Source organism: Myotis brandtii, unplaced genomic scaffold, assembly GCF_000412655.1.
Source record: "Myotis brandtii unplaced genomic scaffold, ASM41265v1 scaffold667, whole genome shotgun sequence".
In the NCBI taxonomy this organism is placed as follows: domain Eukaryota; kingdom Metazoa; phylum Chordata; class Mammalia; order Chiroptera; family Vespertilionidae; genus Myotis; species Myotis brandtii.
This window is the reverse complement of record NW_005370593.1, coordinates 700989-719919: the sequence shown is the minus strand read 5'-3', so window position 1 is coordinate 719919 and position 18931 is coordinate 700989. Positions and strand designations below refer to the sequence as shown.

Below are 18931 nucleotides of genomic sequence, written 5' to 3'. Positions count from 1 at the left end.
GTGTCTATTTAGGTCCTTTGCCCATTTTTTGATTGGATTGTTTATCTTCCTTTTGTTAAGCTGTATGAGTTCCCTATAAAATTTGGAGATTAAACCCTTATCAGATGTAACATTGGCAAATATGTTTTCTCATACTGTGGGTTCTCTTGTTGTTTTGTTGATGGTTTCTTTTGCGTTGCAAATGTTTTTTTATTTTGATGTAGTCCCATTTGTTTATTTTCTCCTTAGTTTCCATTGTCCTAGGAGATGTATTGGTAAACATATTGCTAAGAGATACGTCTGATATTTTGCTGCCTATGGATTCTTCTAAGATTTTTATGGTTTCCCGGTTTATATTTAAGTCCTTTATACATTTTGAGTTTATTTTTCTCTATGATATAAGTTGGTGCTCTAATTTCTTTTTTTGTACGTATCTGTCCAATTTTCCCAACACCATTTATTGAAGAGACTGTCTTGACTCCATTGTATGCTCTTGCCTCCTTTGTCAAATATTTATTGAGCATAATGTCTTGGGTCGATTTCTGGGTTCTCTGTGCTGTTCCATTGGTCTATATGTTTGTTCTTGTGCCAGTACCAGGTAGTTTTGAGAACAGTGGCTTTGTAATATAGGTTGATATCTGGTATTGTGATCCCTCTAACTTTGTTCTTCTTTCTCAGGATTGCTGCGGCTATTTTGGGATCTTTTTTTTTATTCCATATGAATTTTTGGAGAGTTTGTTCTAGGTCTGTGAAATATGCCGTTGGTATTTTAATGGGGATTGCATTGAATCTATAGATTGCTTTGGGTAGTATGGACATTTTAACAATGAACACAATATATTCTTCCACTTGTTTATATCTTTCTCTATCTCTTTTTAAAATATCCTGTAGTTTTCTGAGTACCGTCTTTTGCCTCCTTAGTTAAATTTTTTCCTAGGTATCTTCATTTTTTTTTGTTGCAATGGTAAATGGGGTTGTTTTTTAAATTTCTCTTTCTGTGAGTTCATTATTGGTGTATAAAAACAACCTAGACTTCTGGGTGTTAATTTTGTACCCTGCTACATTGTCAAATTCATTTATTATATCTAGTAGTTTTTTGATGGAGTCTTTAGGGTTTTCTATGTGCAATATCATATCATCTGGAAATAATGACAGTTTCACTGATTTTTTTTTCAATTTGGATACTTTTTATTTCTTCTTATTGTCTGATTGCTGTGGCTAGCACTTCCAATACGATGTCGAATAGGAGTGGTGAAAGTGAGCATCCCTGCCTTGTTTCTGTTCTTAGGGGAAATGGTTTTAGTATTTTCCCATTGAGTATGATGTTGGGTATAGGTTTGTCATACAAGACTTTTATTATGTTGAGGTATGACCCCTCTATTCCCATGTTGCTGAGAGTTTTTATCAAAAAAGGGTGGTGGATTTTGTCAAATAATTTTTCTGCATCAATTGATATGATCATGTGGTTTTTGTCTTTCAGTTTGTTTATGTGATGTATCACATTTATTGATTTGTGGATATTGTATCATCCTTGCATCCCCAGAATAAATCCCACTTGGTCATGTTATATGATCTTTTTGATGTATTGCTGAATGAGATTTGCTAATATTTTGTTGAGGATTTTAGCATCTATGTCATGAGGGATATTGGCCTATAATTCTCTTTCTTTATAATGTCTTTATCTGATTTTGGGATTAGGGTAATGCTGGCTTCATAGAAAAAGCTTGAAAGTGTTCCTTCCTCTTGAATTTTTTGGAATAGTCTGAGGGGGATTGGTGTTAGTTCTTCTTCGGATGTTTGGTAAAATTCTCCTGTGGAGCCATTCAGACCAGGGCTTTTGTTTGCTGGAAGTTTTTATTTTTTTTTATTACTGCTTCAATTTAATTGGTAGTTATTGGCCTATTCAGATTTTCTGATTCTTCCTGATTGAGTTTTGGAAAATTTTTTTCTAGGTTCTAGGGATATGTCCATTTCATCTCGGTTGTCCAGTTTGTTGGAGTAGAGCTGTTCATAGTATTTTTGAATTACTTCACCTCTTTCATTTCTGATTTTGTTTACTTGGGTCCTCTTTCTTTGTTTCGTGGTGAGCCTGGCTAGAGACTCATCAATCTTGTTAATCCTTTCAAAGACCTAGCTCTTGGTTCTATTGATCTTTTGTAAATTTTTTTTCATCTCTATGTCATTTATTTCCACTCTGATCTTTATTTTTTCCTTCCTTCTACTTACTCTGGGCGGGTTTTCCCTTTTTTTATCACCCTGGGGTGTTAGGTCTTCTGCTTTCTACATACCATGTCTTTCTTTTCCTTCTCTCTCTCTCTCTCTAAATGTCTCTTTCTCTTTTTTGGGGAGAGTATCTAGAGAGATTCTGGTATCTCATGAAAAAGTGTGTGTGATTTTTCTTTTTGTGAGCTTAAATATCTGAAAATACCTTTATTCGGTCCTAACATTTGATTATCCTATATAATAAAAGGGTAATATGCAAATTGATCAAATAGCAGAATGACCGGTCACTATGACGCACACTGACCACCAGGGGGCAGGTGCTCAATGCAGGAGCTGCCCCCTGGTGGTCAGTACACTCTCACTGGGGGAGCTCTGCTCAGCCACAAGCCGGGCTGATGGCTGGCGAGCACTCTCCCGCCTCTGTGGCAGTGCTAAGGACATCCCCTGAGGGCTCCCAGACTGCTAGAGGGCACAGGCTGGGCTGAGGGGCCCTCCCCCCCAGTGCACCAATGTCGTGCACCAGGCCTCTAGTAATTCTATATTATTCTTGGTATACAATTCTATGCTAGGTTTCTTTTTCCTTCCTAAAGGATACAATTGTTTTCTAGCATCCAGTGTTGCCATTTTGGAAAAAGACACTCCTCTGTGTCTCCTTTGCTCTCAATACTACACCTCTGGCACTTCAGATCGCCAAGTGAGTGGTAGTTTTCCCCACAGCCAGCAATTCTCTGATAGTGGATGGTTGTCCTATAATTTAACTCAATTCTGACACTATCTACCTGAAGACAGTGTCAAATCCCCCAGTTTAGTAACACAAGACTGTCTCCCTCCCTCATTTTACTTCAGATGCCAATGGCCAGTCCACGTGGTTACCCATGGGTCTGATTGACTGACTGGCTGCAAATTGGACCCTCCTCGGGTTCCCATGACCCCTCCTCAGCTTGGATTAATTTGTAGAACCACTCACAGAAGGCAGAAAAACAGTTTACTCACTAGACCACCACTTATTACAAAGAATATTAGGGTACAAATGAACATCCATCTGAAGAGATACATCTGGTGAGGCCTGGAAGGGTCCTGAGCACAGGACTTCCATCCCCATGGAGTGTGGGGTGTACCACCTCTCAGCATGTGGATGCATTTTTGTTCACCAGCCAGGAGGCTCTCTGAACCCTGTGCTTTGAGTTTTTATGGAGGCTTTATTACATAGGCATGATTGATTAGATCATTGGCCGCTGGCAATTGATTGAACCTCCAGCCTCTCTCTTCTCCAGAGGTTGGGGGTCTCTGACTCTCTCATTTATGTGAGGTTCCCACACATATGTGTGTTTTAAATTTGTGTTAATAGCATTGACAAAAGCAACCACTGCATCTACTATGTTTTAGAGTTTTACAGATCCATTTCTTCTCAAGAGGCTGTCTAATGCTCAAAGGTGATTGTTAGCAAGTTGGGGTGGGGGTGAGAAATAGGAACACTCATTAGTGTGCACTGAGTCCAGGTCCACATACTCATGACCATGGGCACTGTTCGCAGCTGACTGGCTGATGCAGCCAAATGAATCTGAGTGACAGGAACTGGCTGCTGTAATGAGGGAAAGAAAACACAGGCGGTACGATGACTCGCTGAGTCAACCTGGGGGTCCCTGCCACAGGAGAAGGACCTGAATAATTGGGGTGGTGGGTTGGGGGCACGGGGGTAGGTGGAGGGTTTAAGCAAGGAAGATGATTGATGAAGTGTGTTATGGCTGACAGAAGACTCTGTGCTCTGGGCATGAAATCAGTGGTGATTGAGGGGGACCTGGGAGAGAGTCCTGGGCTTTGTGTGATTAGGAGGATGTGGTCAGCACCCACCTGGGGGCACAGTGCACACAAAAGACATTAAAGGGGGAAAGGGAGAGAAATGAGAGAAAGGTAACATCAGTGAGATCACTGAAAAGATCTTTTAAATTGTAGAAATGTCTGGGCCCCACTGTTCACTATTTTCATGCTGTCTCCTCTCAGTTAGAGCTTAAAGTCCTTCTCACTGATATCCACTTGCACGCTGTCCTGTTATGTGGGAGGATTAGAAAGTGAGACTGATCTGGGGTTTCCTCAGGGATCTCACTAGCCTGTGTTACTACAGCTGAGTTCTAGAGGGCGTGGGGTGGGGAGGAGACAAGGGCCAAGGAGAAGGAGGAAACAGACTGTGTTTGTGCAAACTTCTTTAGGAGCATCTTACAAAAGCCACTTTCCTTTTTACCCCCTAAGTACAAATTTAACTTAATATCTGGCAGGATGTCTTTGGCCCTCTTCTTTAAGAGCTTAAAATTTCCTAACTCTCAGCCTTACAAGAGACCAGGAAGGTAGGTATACAGCAAAACATAAAATTAGGTGATGAATTGAGGCCTCATTCATCTAGGTAAACCAGGACATTTAATCAAGTGATTTACTGAATGTGTTTTTGTGTTATCTTCGCAGAGCCTGATTCTAGACTCCTGGAATCAGGTACAGGATCCACGTCTCAAGCTCATTTCTTTTTCCTTATTGCAGTCAACATGAGCACTAACCTCAGACAAAAATAAAAACATTCCAGTGTAACTCTTTTTTTCTTTCAGAATTCAGTGTCTCTATGAATAGCTTCTGTGAAGTTATGATTACGAGCATAGGAAAGAAAAAATGAAGAGGGAGAAAAATGGAGACTTAGTGATGCCTAAAAATTCTCTCCACCTCGGTTTTACAACATGTGCTTTATAGAAAGCAGGTTTGTTCATTTTGGCTAGAATTATGCTTTCATTTCTCACTTGCTTTCGAAGAAGTAAGCAGAGCATGGAAAGACTACATGTAGGCTTGGGTTTGATTTGCTTAATGATAAGACTGCCTCTCAAACTATACACACTATGATGTTCTTGCTTGGCAAGGCCAATTTCTTCTCAAGTAAAGAGAGAGAGAGAGAGAGCTTGAAGCTGTTTAACGCAGATTGGCTTTGTCAGCTGGCTATGTTAATATAGTACTATTAATTTATATCCAGAGTTACTTATCCTGCATTAGGATTGTTCAGTTTTTGGGGTATACAGTCTTGATTCTTCTTCTTTTTTTAAAATATATTTTATTGATTTTCCACAGAGAGGAAAGGAGAGGGATAGAGAGTTAGAAACATCGATGAGAGAGAAAAATCGATCAGCTGCCTCCTGCACACCCCCTACTGGGTATATGCCTGCAACCAAGGTACATGCCCTTGACCGGAATCGAACCTGGGACCCTTGAGTCTGCAGGCCGACGCTCTATCCACTGAGCCAAACCGGTTAGGGCAACAGTCTTGATTCTTCTAAACCAGCAGTTCTCAACCTGTGGGTCGCGATCCCTTTGGGGGTCGAACGACCCTTTCACAGGGGTCGCCTAAGACCATCGGAAAACACATATATAATTACATATTGTTTTTGTGACTAATCACTATGCTTTAATTATGTTCAATTTGTAACAATGCAAATACATCCTGCATATCAGATATTTACATTATGATTCATAACAGTAGCAAAATTACAGTTATGAAGTAGCAACGAAAATAACTTTATGGTTGGGGGTCACCACAACATGAGGAACTGTATTCAAGGGTTGCGGCATTAGGAAGGTTGAGAACCACTGTTCTAAACAGTGACTGGATGTGCTCCGTCCACCCATTCTTTTCCGTAGTGATCCTTGTTTTGGCAACTGTCTCCTTTTCCTCGGCTCACTTATCACTGCTTGTTCACAAAAGCCTGCCTGTAACTGCACAGGCCTGGAGCTTATACATTTGCTTCCAAAAAGGGACAGCATAGCAGCCCTCTCTTTGTAAGCGATTTAGGCCACTGAGGGTGTTTGAAGCTGCTGCCTTACAGACCTGCGCTGGTCTCTAGCTTGTTTGGCCACGAGAGGAGAACCCGAGGGGGGAGAGAAGGAGGAGCCAGGCGTTTAATCCTGAAGGACTTTTAGGGACAAAAGCATTTACAGTGAGTACAGTCGGCAGATTCCCGGCTTTTCTGTTCTTTTATTTAAGAGAGAAAACCGCAAGAGAAGGGAGAAAGGGTGGGCAGCTCTGATGGCTGTGTAGCTGCAGTTTCTGCCTGCTAGTTTGGTAGAGGAACATTCTCCTGATTTAAACATGTTGTATTCAAATAGAATGTATTCTGCTAATGTCAGGTTTCGACTCACCACCTGTGGACTGTCAGGGAGCTAGCAGAACCAGTCCTTGTTAGGAAGCAATCCATGGTATGTTTCTTCTGTTTCTATAAGATAATAGAGTGTGATTGGAAAACCTTTTCCATAGAGTAAAACAAAATAATACTCTTTAAAATCTTTACTGCGTTCAGCTTTTACACTTTAAATGTTGAATCTTCTTTGGATTTGTAGAAAGGAAAGAATCTGATCTATGTTATTTTTAACAGTAGCTGGGATGAAGGTGGTATTATCTCTAATGCTGGAAAGGTGGCCACAGATAAGCATTTGATGAGGGGGGCAGAGGTCACGGGTGCTGGTTGATCTGTCCTCTCACGGCTCTGGAGTCAGAGTTGTAACTGGGTGGGTCCCTGTAAGCACTAGAATCAGTGCTTTCATTTGCACCTTCAGGAGTTGTTGTCTACTGACCTTTTCTTCTTTTTTAATTTCTCAGTGACTAGCAAGGAATCTTATTGCAAGATGCCTGGTAAAGGAAGAATACAAAATGTATAGTACTTAGAAGAACACATAGACTTGTGCTGAATTTCCTACTATTTATTTGCATTCAATTGGGAGAATTAATTTGATAGGAAAGCAAGCTTGAATAGTTGTGAGAAGGGCAGGGAAAATATACACAAAGATATTACTATAAGTCTTCAAAATGTGAAACAGTTTTCCTTTAAATTATAAACTTTATCTTTTAAATCAGATGTGACTTTGTAAAAATCAGAAATAAAGTTTGTTTACCTGAGGGTGGTCATTTAAATGTGAACTACTAGAATTAATAATTAAATTTTTATAGTAATTATTTTCCATGAAAATTGGTAGCTAATCGAATTTATGCCCCTTCCCAGGTTTGCTATGCTATTATGACACATATGGTATTTCTTTTTCAGTGGCAAAGTTATATGTTATGGAAAGTAAGTAGACAGAAGTTAAAATAAAACTTGAGTAAAGTGCTTTACTTCTCTGGGTTAAGGAGATTTTCTTGTTTACAGTTTGATGAGTTAAATATAGAAACATCACATTCAGGTTGAAATTTTTTAATGCAGGAAAATTTTGTTTTGGCAGCTTGAATGTAAGGTTTATTTGTCATTTACTCATTTGTGATGCACACAGCTATGGTTTTATTTAACATTATTTTTATTGTTATCTATATAACCACATCTGTTTGTGTTGTCAGTTTTAAATTGTAAGCTCTCAGAGGGGATAATCTCCCATATTTGCTCCTCCGGAAAGAATAAGCAACACATAATGTGTAAATAATGATTTACAAAATGCGTTTGCACGGTGATAATTTCTTTCTTCCCACTAAGTAGGACAATTCTATTGATGCTGTTTGTGTGCTTTGGTAAAATGGAAGGCCATTGCTTAGTAGCTACACAGCTCTCAGTACAGGCAGGATACTTCTAGTAGTTTTGTTATTTCTGGATAAATAGGTAATCACAGATTTTTAGTGACAGATGGGATCTTACAGATCATGGAGGCCAAGTTTGTCATTTTACAAACAAGGAAACTGGGACCCAGAAATGTGGAGCATCTTACCCTCAATCGTACAAACTGCACTGTGCTTGCTTGGTGCACAGCCTGATGGTATTTATAGAAATGTATGTTGGGACATAAATTGCACTGAGCCAATTCTTTGGCATGTTCTTTAGTTTACAGTATGATGTATATTCCAGAGAAGGCACAGCCTTGATTTAGGAGTTTCAGAGAAAACACAGTGACCAAGCATCATTTATCAGCTATGCAGGGCTCTTGGGCAGGCGTCTAGGGGCGAGTGGGTGTGGGAGTAACTTAAAGAGTTCATTGTACACCGCCCTGCCATTTAGTTTTCTTGTTTGGATGAGTCTGGTTTCTTAGAAAAGGGAACCACTGTGACACCAGTGTCCCCGCTACTTACCCCCAGTTCTGTGACCTTGCACTAGAAACCTTTATTAACCTTTGTGTATCAGGTTCCTTCTCTGGGATTGTGATTCTAAGCAGATCCCCCAGAGGGCAGGAATTGATTAAAAATTAAAAATTGCTTTTGGGAATCAGAATCTGTCTTAGGCTAGGGCAGTGATGGCGAACCTTTTGAGCTCGGCGTGTCAGCATTTTGAAAACCCTAACTTAACTCTGGTGCCGTGTCACATATGGAAATTTTTTGATATTTGCAACCATAGTAAAACAAAGACTATATTTTTGATATTTATTTTATATATTTAAATGCCATTTAACAAAGAAAAATCAACCAAAAAAATGAGTTCGCGTGTCACCTCTGACACGCATGCCATAGGTTCGCCATCACTGGGCTAGGGTATAGTTTTATAAGAAGTAGTGTGGTAGCTTATTCTTCCTGAAGTTTTGTCCCTCCCAGTGAAATTTTGATATCTTCTAATTAAAAATAGGTATAGTAGTATTGTTATTTTAGAAAGGCACTTAAAAATGTAGGGTGTAGATTCTTCCTCTTATACTCAGGCAGAGGAAGCTGTTGAATTTAAGCCTAAAAGGCAGGTACCATTCTCAAAGGCAGCAGGTACCAAAGCGATAAACCTATTTTATGACATAATATTTTACCTTTAGCAAATAACTTTGCTTTCAAAAATTTATCTGTAGCCGAAACCGGTTTGGCTCAGTGGATAGAGCGTCGGCCTGCGGATTCTCAAAGGCAGCAGGTACCAAAGCAATAAACCTATTTTATGACATAATATTTTACCTTTAGCAAATAACTTTGCTTTCAAAAATTTATCTGTAAACCTCCTTATCATTTAACTTAAAAATATGATGCTCAATAAGTTGGGTAGGGGCAGCATGGTGTAACATTGGAAGGTTTCGGAAACATGGCATAGTAATAACTTATTTTTTATTTTGTTTATTTTAAAAATATTTTTATTGATTTTAGAGAGAGAAACATCGATGTGAGAGAGAAACATCAATTGGATGCTTCCTGTATACCCCCATGATCAAACCTGCAACCCAGGTTTGATCATGGGGGTATGTGCCCTGACTGGGAATCGAACCAGCATCCTTCTGGTGCACAGGATGATGATCAACCAACTGAGCCACACTGGCCAGGGCAGGAGTAACTTATTTTTAAGGCTTTTGTTAATTCAACAAGTCTTTTAATTACCTGTGCTCATTCCTGTATGGAAAATTACATGTCCTAGTCAAATTGGGATCTTTCTTGACCTCCTTCTCCCATTTTTGTAGGTAAAATATTTTATAAAGAATGTTAATTGATTTTTAAATAGAGAGGAAGGGAGAGGGGGGAGAGAGAGAGTAAAAGTGTGTGTGTGTGAGAGAGAAACATCGATGTGAGAAAAACATTTATCCGCTTACCCGAGATCGAGTCTGCAACCTGGGCATGTGCCCTCACCCAGAATTGAACTGGCAACCCCGTCATGCCCAGGACAATGCCCAACCAACTGAGCCACACCAGCCAGAGCCGTTAAAGAATTTTTTGTTGATACTAAGTGAATATTCAGAATCTAAAGACATATGGGCTACTTTCTAATAATCACATTTAATTTTATATTTCATCTTAGATGAAAGGAGCTATAAAGTGACTTGAATGTGTAGAACCAGAAAAAGTCTTTTAAAAGTATATGAAACCCATTGTCTTGAGTAAAAGAAACTCCTGAAATTAAAAATAATGTCTATTTAAAATGTTCAGTGTACAAGGCCAAAAAGTTATTTTATAATACACTGGTAATTTATCTTTTACATAGCTAGATAATTTATCTTATCAACTTTATCTTAAAAAGTAACCTTACCTTATTATGACCTACACTTATATTATTTTTCATGTATTTGATTAACATTTTAATGTTATGTGTTTAAGAGCAATTTATTACTCTTGAAATTCCAGAGTCTCAAAATGTCAGCATGACCAAATACTAATTTCATTTAGGTTGAGAGTTATTTAATTATAGATATATTCTATATAGGCCATGATTTATACTTTTCAGGAAAGTAAAGGTTTGGAATTACTACATATCTATTTATCTAACAAATCATAGAGAGGAGCAGCCTTCTCTGAATTCAGCACACTGTTTTCACCAGCTCAAACATGTTCCCTCTCTTGTTATCCCATGTATTGAATATATTGGTTTCAGTAATCAAAATGATGCTTGTATGCTTGTAGAAAAGCCCCAAACACTCGTGTGGCTTAAACAAGACAGAAGTTTGTCTTTCTCAAAATAAAAGAAGTCCAGGGCAGCAGTCCAGTAGTTGCTCGTTATCGTGTGGGATCCATGTTCCTACCACTTTGCTCTACCATCCTCTGTCTGACTTACTCAGAGGCATCTTCTGGTCTGAGACGGCAACTGGAAGTCCACGTTACAGGCTAGGAGAAGGGGGAAAGCAGAAGGGCAAAAAGAGGGCCCCTCATAATTGAGTCAACTCCCTTTAAGCAGCTTTCCCAGACTTTCTACACAGGAGTTCTACTTCCATCTCATTGGTCAGAACTTAGCCACTTGGCCACACCTAGCTATGATGGAGATAGGGAATGCACTTTTAAATTCTTGGCAGGAATAGGCACAGCTGAAAATCAGGATGTTGTTACTAAGGAGTGAGGAGAGAATCGATGTTGGGGTAGGCAATACCACATGGTTTTGTGTTCCTATTACATGCTGGGTCTTGGGGCTACTATGTAGAAACTTAAAACACCTCTTTCTGTTTTTGCTACGAGCTATGGTTTCTTAATTTAGAAATCTGGCTTAATTTAGAAATCCTGTTTCTTCTGTGAAGTATCATTTCTTTATTTGGCAATCTTGTCTGACTCTTGCTTTCTTCTTTCCTCTTGCCTTTCAGCTGTTTTGGAAAGAAGTAAGGCTTAGACTTCTCCATGTTAACCATGAGTGTGACACTTTCCCCCCTGAGGTCACAGGACCTGGATCCCATGGCTACTGACGCTTCACCCATGGCCATCAACTTGACACCCACCGTGGAGCAGGGCGAGGGAGAAGAGGTGGTGAAGGATATGGATTCTGACCAGCAGTATGAAAAGCCACCCCCATTGCATACAGGGGCCGACTGGAAGATTGTCCTTCACTTACCTGAAATTGAGACCTGGCTCCGGATGACCTCCGAGAGAGTCCGGGACCTAACCCACTCAGTCCAGCAGGATTCAGACAGCAAGCATGTGGATGTGCATCTAGTTCAACTAAAGGTAAGGAAGGTTACTGGGCTCAGGTCCATTCCAGACGGAAGACTGAAAAGGCTGTGGCACATAGAGCCCGAGTTCTGTCATTCTCAGTGAGAAAAGTCTCAGAAGGAAACTAGAATAACCGGTGTGAAAACATTGTCTTTGTAGATGAACATGGGCAGAGTTCTCTCCTGATTTGACTTCATGGGCTGAGTGTCTAGAATAAAACTGACCTTAGGGGATAATGCAGAAAAGTGGGGAGAATAAAGTATTACAAAAGTTTTAATAAATAGACTCTCATAGGTAAAACCTCAAACTGAGCTGTGGCTGTGAGTATGTATGTGTCTGTGATTATCTCCTGTTGGAGGGACCCTACCGCTATGGCGCACAGTGGGTCCTGGCGCAATAGGGAAGGGCAATGCTCTCTTTTTGGAATGGGTCATTTCATCCAGGCACAGTTCGTCGTGTAGGGCAAGAGTTCCTTTTTAATAACTAATCTAAAGTTCAGACATTGAAAAATGTCTGGGGCTTTTAGAGGCCTTAACAAGCCTGACTGTTGATAATAATGAAATGCAGGTGCTAGTAAAGAGTGCTATAATAGAGATTTTGACCTAGGGACCCCAAAATACAGTGACTCTTGCCCTGCTGTAGCCATTCCTCTATTCCAGGTCCCTGAGAAAAATGCATGTTCAGGTCAATGACTAGCAAAGCAAGGCAGGTTTATAACTAATCAGGGCAATGGACCCAAACCCCAATGTACATTTCTAGTCAGTTACATGAGATCTTAAGGAGAATTCTTTTACCTAAGGCAGTTAATCCTAAATAATTTTGAAATCAAAGACCAGCTGGCCAGCATGGCTCAGTGGTTGAGCCTTGACCTATGAACAAGGAGGCCACAGTTCAGTTCCCAGTCAGGGCACATGCCTGGGTTGTGGGCTCGATCCCCAGTGTGGGGCATGCAGGAGGCAGCGGATCAGAGATTCTCTCTCATCATTGATGTTTCTATCTCTCTTTCCCTCTCCTTTCCTCTGTGAAATCAATAAAAATGTATTTAAAAGAGAAAACCAAAGACCAAACAGATTCTTGACTCTTAACACTCATCAGGGTGAGAGGAAAGATGAAAACCAAAGACCAAACAGATTCTTGACTCTTAACACGCAAATGTCTTGTGCAGCCATCAGGGTGAGAGGAAAGAGGCGCAGTTAAGAGAAAGCAAGCAGAGCTGGCTCCGCTTTCTCAGGCTGGTTCAGGGGATTCGGGACCCCGCTGCCACAGGAAAGAGTGTCCAAGAGAGGAAAGGAGGGGCTGAGGAGAAAGAGAAAACAAAAAAGCCAGAATGCCAAGCTGACTGGGCTCTCACCGGTTCTTGAAAAAGAAGCAGCACTAAAGGGTAACAGAAATGGCTAGGAACCAGCTCCAATGGAATGCAGGCCTGGCTGGTTTCCCGCTCTGGCAGCAGGGAAGAATGTGTCTCAGCCCCGGAACACAGCTCCTTTAGTTAAAGGGGCCGCTCTGTGGCAACGTGGGGTGGAGTGAAACGGAGGTCAGGGGCTCCACTTCACCCCTCTCCTGTTTCCTCTAATGCTACCCTTCCATGTAGCTCCCATAAGTAAATACAGGGTTGGGTTTTTAAGAAAAGTTGACTGTTGCTCTCCAAAATCTTTCAGATTTACACAGAAAAAGTGGTAAATGATAAAGGAGAATGGGGAGAAAATGGAAATCTCTTTAAAAGACTCCACTAAAAATGCTGTTAAGGGCTCCCAGAAACATTAATGTGTCGATTTACTTCATTTAATTACTTCAATAACACTGAAGTGAAAATGAAAACTTTTATTCCAAGTAGGAATGTAAAGTCTTTGTAAAATCAACCAAGGTTATGTTCAGTGTTTGAGCAATCACCTCTAAGGTGATTTGCTTATCTTTTCACATTGGAATTACCTATCATCTTCCTGCCTCAGTAGAAAGCATCTTACACCTGCCTCTATCCAGCTCTGTCCCACAGTATGTCTGTCTCCTCTGCTGAGAAAAAAGCCCCAGCAGTGTAGGAAGTCAAGACAACAATCGCATAGTGGAAGTTAATCAATGACTTAAAGGGATGAATTGAAATCATTTAATGTTAATTTAATTCTAGAGTTTCTATTAATACTTTTTTGATGTTTATTTCATCAAGTGATTTTTACAACCATCTTTCTCTTATAATGTTCTCAAATATTCTGTAATAATAGAGTACAAAGTCATCAACTCTGGTCACTGAGTTGTGGCCACCTCTAAACTAGGGTTTAGTTTTGGCCTCCTAATCTGCTTAAAGTTTCCCCTTGTGTGATATTTTCTTATTCAACCAAATAAGCACTGCGATGCATTTTTTTAAAAAAGTATTTTTATTGATTTCAGAGAGGAAGGGAGAGGGAGAGACAGAGAGAAACATGGATGAGAAAGAAAAATGATTGATCAGCTGCCTCATGCATGCCCCCTACTGGGGATTGAGGAGCAACCTGGGCATGTGCCCTGAAGGGGAATCAAATTGTGACCTCCTGGTTCATAGGCAAAGCAGAGGGGCAGGCCCAACTTGGCTCCCTCTGCCTTTGTGAATTACTCAATTTACTAATCCTATATAATAAAGAGGTAATATGCAAATTGACCATCATGCCCTTGCACAAGATGGCCACCACCATGTGGTCACAAGATGGCCGTCACAAGATGGCCAGCAGGGGAGGGCAGTTGGGGATGACCAGGCCAGCAGGGGAGGGCTGGGGGCAATAATCGGGCTGGCAGGAGAGCAGTTAGGCGTCAATCAGGCTGGCAGGGGAGTGGTTAGGGGGTGATCAGGCTGGCAGGCAGAAGCAGTTGGTTGGGAGCCAGCAGTCCCAGATTGTGAGAGGGATGTCCCAGTGCCGGTTTAGACCTGATCCCTGTGGGCAGTCAGACATCCCCCGAAGGGTCCCAGATTGGAGAGGGTGCAGGCCAGGCTGAGGGACAGCCCCCTCCCAGTGCACAAATTTTGTGTACCGGGCCTTTGGTTTACAATAAAAAACAACTGTCACAGGGATGGAAATATCATGACTTTAAGGGTCCATTTAGATGCAGATAATTTCTGAATGTGTAGATTCACTCCAGTATTTTCCCATGAGCCCCACCCAACTGCCTAATTGATATTTCTGCTTATGTCTCTAGTGAGCATCTCAAACCTGATATGCCCATCAACAAGCTCTTAATCTCCCCTCCCCATGCCTATCCCCCTAGTCTTCCCAATTTCAGTAAAAGTTACCACTCTTTGCATGATCCCCCCCCCCCATGTATATGTATATGTCTATTAACAATTTCTGGGTATTCATCTCCAAAACGTGCCCTGAAGCCATTCCTTCTCCCCAGCACTACTGCTGCTGCCCCTGCCTTCTCTTCTGAGAAACCCCCCCCCCCCAGAAAGGTCACTGCTGCTTGGGCTTCTTCTGGAGCCCCTCTGCCACCCTGCAGTTCATTCTCCACACAGTAGCCAACGGATCTATTAAAGATGTAAATCAGGTCATGTTAGGCCCTTGCTTCCTATTAGCTTACAATAAAACAAATATCTCATTCTGTGGCTCTGCCTCTGCCAGCTTCTCTGGCCATGTTTCCTGTTACTTTCCCATTATTCATAAAGCTCCAGGCATATTGGAAATTCCAAAGAAATGTTAGGCTTCTTCTTGCCTCATAGCTTTTCCTGTTCCCTCTGCCTAGACACTCTCTTCCTCTGTCTTTGCCTGGCAGATTCTGGATCCTCATCAAACAGTCAGCCAGAGGTGCAGACAAGTTCTAACATGTAGAGACATAAGCCTTGGAGAAGTTTAGGAGGAAGGTGGGGCCTCTGCTGTGTTTGGTGAAGAGCAAGAACAAAAAAAACCTACCCCTACCTAACTTGTCTACATTCCTCACACGCCCTTTCACATTGCTTGCTCTAAATCATTATAGTCTTCTCTACCATTGTGTTGATGTATAACGTAAAAAAAATTACTTGAAAAATGCTGTTAAAAACACCCCAAAGTTCAACTGAGTAAATTTAAAGATCTATTTGCCTTTATTCAATAATTCATGAATCAAGCAGCATCCCATCTAGCAGAAAGAATGGAAGGCTTTTATAGGCAGAAAAGGAGGAGGGACAGGGAAAGAGTGGCTTGTTTCAGGCAAGGGCATCTCCTTTTAGGGGGTAAAAGGGGTCTAACTAGGTGAATTACCTCACTAGTGCTGATCAGGAAATTCCAGACTGACTGACTAAGATTACATTCCTCAGAAGCTACAACTGCAGTTAGGTTAGGTCTCAGTTTGGTGACATGGGAGTTAGCACAAATGACTTCATTTGGGCCAGTTTTATCTTTTTTATTGAACAATGCTTTTGGAAAATGCTTAGAGTAGGGTCAGCCTCTGGTTTTATATTAAACTAGAGGCCCGGTGCACAAAAATTTGTGCACTCAGGGAGGGTGTCCCTCAGCCCGGCCTGTGCCCTCTCAGTCTGGGACCGTCCTGTGCCCTCTCGCGGTCTGGGACCCCTCAGGGGATAACCACCTGCTGGCTTAGGCCCGCTCCCCAGGGGATTGGGCCTAAGATGACAGTCAGACATCCCTCTGGCAGCCCGGCAGCCCTCGGAGGATGCCCACTTGCCAGCGGGGAGCAGACCTTAGCACTACTGAGGAGGCGGGAGAGGCTCCCACCACCACCGCTGTCCTGGCAGCCATCAGCCTGGCTTGTGGCTGAGCAGAGCTCCCTGCTGTGAGAGCGCACTGACCACCAGAGGGCATCTCCTGCATTGAGCGTCTGCCCCCTGGTGGTCAGTGTGTGTCATAGTGACCAGTCATTCCCAGTCGTTCTGCTGTTAGGGTCAATTTGCATATTACCCTTTTATTATATAGGATAGAGGCCTGGTGCATGGGTGGAGGCCAGCTGGTTTGCCCTGAAGGGTGATCTGGATCAGGGTGGGGGTCCTGCTGGGGTGCCTGGCCAGCCTGGGTGAGGGGCTGAGGGCTGTTTTCAGGCTGGCCACGCCCCCTGGCGACCCAAGCTCCTAGCCTCTCCTTTTTTTCTTTTTTTCTTTTTTCAACGCCTCCTTGAGTGGAGGCCAAGGTGGGCTGGAAGCAGGTATCTGGGATTTATTTATCTTCTATAATTGAAACTTTGTAGCCTTGAGCAGAGCCCAAGGCCGGCCAGGGCAGGCAGGAAGCTTGGCTTCCTCCATTGCCGGGGGCAATCCAAGCCTCCTGCTCACTCCAGCTCCGTGGCCGCTGCCATCTTAGTTGGGTTAATTTGCATACTCGCTCCTGATTGGCTGGTGGGTGTAGCGGAGTGGCAGAGTGATGGTTAATTTACATCTTTCTCTTTTATGAGTGTAGATGTTTTATATCTCAATGTAGCTATTCCTGATACCTCTTCTTAAAACATGCATCCCCCTTTCCTGCAATTATCTAGCCCATTTTTCAGCTTATTTTGTATGATGGTTCATATCACTAGCTGCAGTTCTGTTGTTTGCTTATCTGTGTTAGCCCCAAAGACCTCAAATGTTTAATTCTCCACTGTATCTCTGTTGCTTAGGACAAGGACCTTACTTGGTGTGGGCTCAGTTCACCTGTTGGATAGATGAGTCCAAGTTTGTATGGTCAGTGCCTTCTCTCCCATATACAGGCTTGCACCTGATGTCACATGGGGAAGGCTACTTGGTGAGGACTGAATTAGGACAAAGGCATTGGATGAATTAAAACCCAAGTGCCTGGGAGCATTACTGTCCATCTGGGAGTGTCTGTTTCAGAAGTCTTGGAGAGCTTGCCTGGGGAGGCTGCCTGGGAGAATCTGTTCTTCTTTCTGTAGGTGGCGGTGCCTGGTTCTCCTCCCCGCTCTCCCCATTTCTGTGTGACTCCTTCTTTAGTAAGGGTTGCAGTCAGTAAGTGTACTCTTAGGTCTTCTAGACCTGGAGCCACTCTTTGTCTTTAAAGGTAACTTTATCTTCTTGGTCATTGTGCTGATCTTAAAATTTATTTATCAGAGACTGCTCTTATCAGCCTTATTTCCAGGTTCTTAGGGGAAGTTTTATTGTAACCCCCAGGATGAACTACAAACCACTATTATAATATTCCCATGTTAGGGGAGGAGAGGAGTGATTGTTCTAGAGAGTGAATAAAAACATCTAACCTTAAGATTAAAATGTGGAAACAATGCAATATATTATACTATGTCATTTTTTCCATTTTTTAAAACTGAAAATGTAGTCCACATACTTTGCTTATGCTTCCAGATATTCTTTAGTAAGAAGTACGAGAAGCCAGCTGAGCCATTTTTAGAAACTCTGCCTCTCCTCCTCCCTGTCCTCCTTCGGATTCAGACACTGTGCTGGGCAGGAAGTCAGACCAGGACCCTTAAAAGATTTTGACTTTAACTGAGACTTTTGATCTGGATGAATGTATTTAGGTTTTAAATAAGCAAATTAGGCACCTCTGCTTACTGATTAACAGTCTTCTTGGAGAAAATATCTGTATCCTGGAAACATGATAGCAAGAAAGAGGCGATGCGTAGGCTAGTTGCATAAGCTAAATGATGTGGCTGGATGGCAAAGAGAAGTGAGTCAGCTGGAATCAGCTCCCCAAACAATCTCCTTTAGATACATTTTATTCTCAGCCGCCTCCAGGTGAAATTTGTGTCGGTTCTTTGATTTTGGCCTGATTCTCAAAATTAGAACCCAGTGGCTCACATGGGGTCTGGATGGTTTGCTGGAAAAAGGCTTGAATTCTCTCCACAGCTGGGGTTGGCACTTCAGAGGTGCCTGCTGGACTGAAGATGGTGGAAGTCTTGGGATGATGGAGCTCTTAGGAGAGGATTCACCCTCACCATGCTGCGAGGAGTCTGCCCCTGCTCAGGAGGGAGGAGAGGGCGTGGTGGTTTGTGGTAAAGTGTTCCCAGTCCTGGAGCCCATCCTGAGCAGCCACCCCCAGGACAGCGTGGGAATGCAGTGAGGGGAGAGGGCTGTGGGTGTGACTGGGAGGACCTGTCTCAGCTGACTCTCCACCTGGGCTTCTCCTCTCCCCTTGCTCAGCGGGTGTAGGGAAGTGTACTCTGCCTCCCACTGTCGCAGTGTTATAGCTGAGCTCTGCCTGAGGTGGCAGAGATGCTACCAAAGGGACAGCCATGGAGCCCAGGGTCTGCTGGCTGTGACAGTGCGCAAGTCAGGGCTGATTCTTGGGCACATCTACAATGCGCTAGGAGTCTCAGAAATTCTTGATAAGGGGAATTCTGAGTGGAACTAGACTCCTAACATCAGTAGTTTGGGGAGTGGAGAATTCTGAGCCTGAAACATTCAGAATCTACTATCTTTGAATGGTTTCTTAGCTTAGCATCTTAAGCTAAGTAAGCACCAGTTTAAGCTTGAAGACAAAATATCTTTGTTTGGGGGGAAGTATATAAATATTTTTCTTTCTA

At 42.2% G+C, this 18931-nt stretch overlaps 1 protein-coding gene across 1 annotated transcript in view; it reads left to right on the top strand.

The window, feature by feature from the left end:
- Positions 1 to 18931, top strand: part of AKAP6 (A kinase (PRKA) anchor protein 6) — a 509871-nt gene that overhangs the window by 107722 nt on the left and 383218 nt on the right. Inside the window, 1 exon segment of the mRNA XM_005880979.2 lies at positions 11167 to 11524. Within this exon segment, the coding sequence (XP_005881041.1) occupies positions 11201 to 11524 (324 nt within the window). The 5' untranslated portion in view covers positions 11167 to 11200.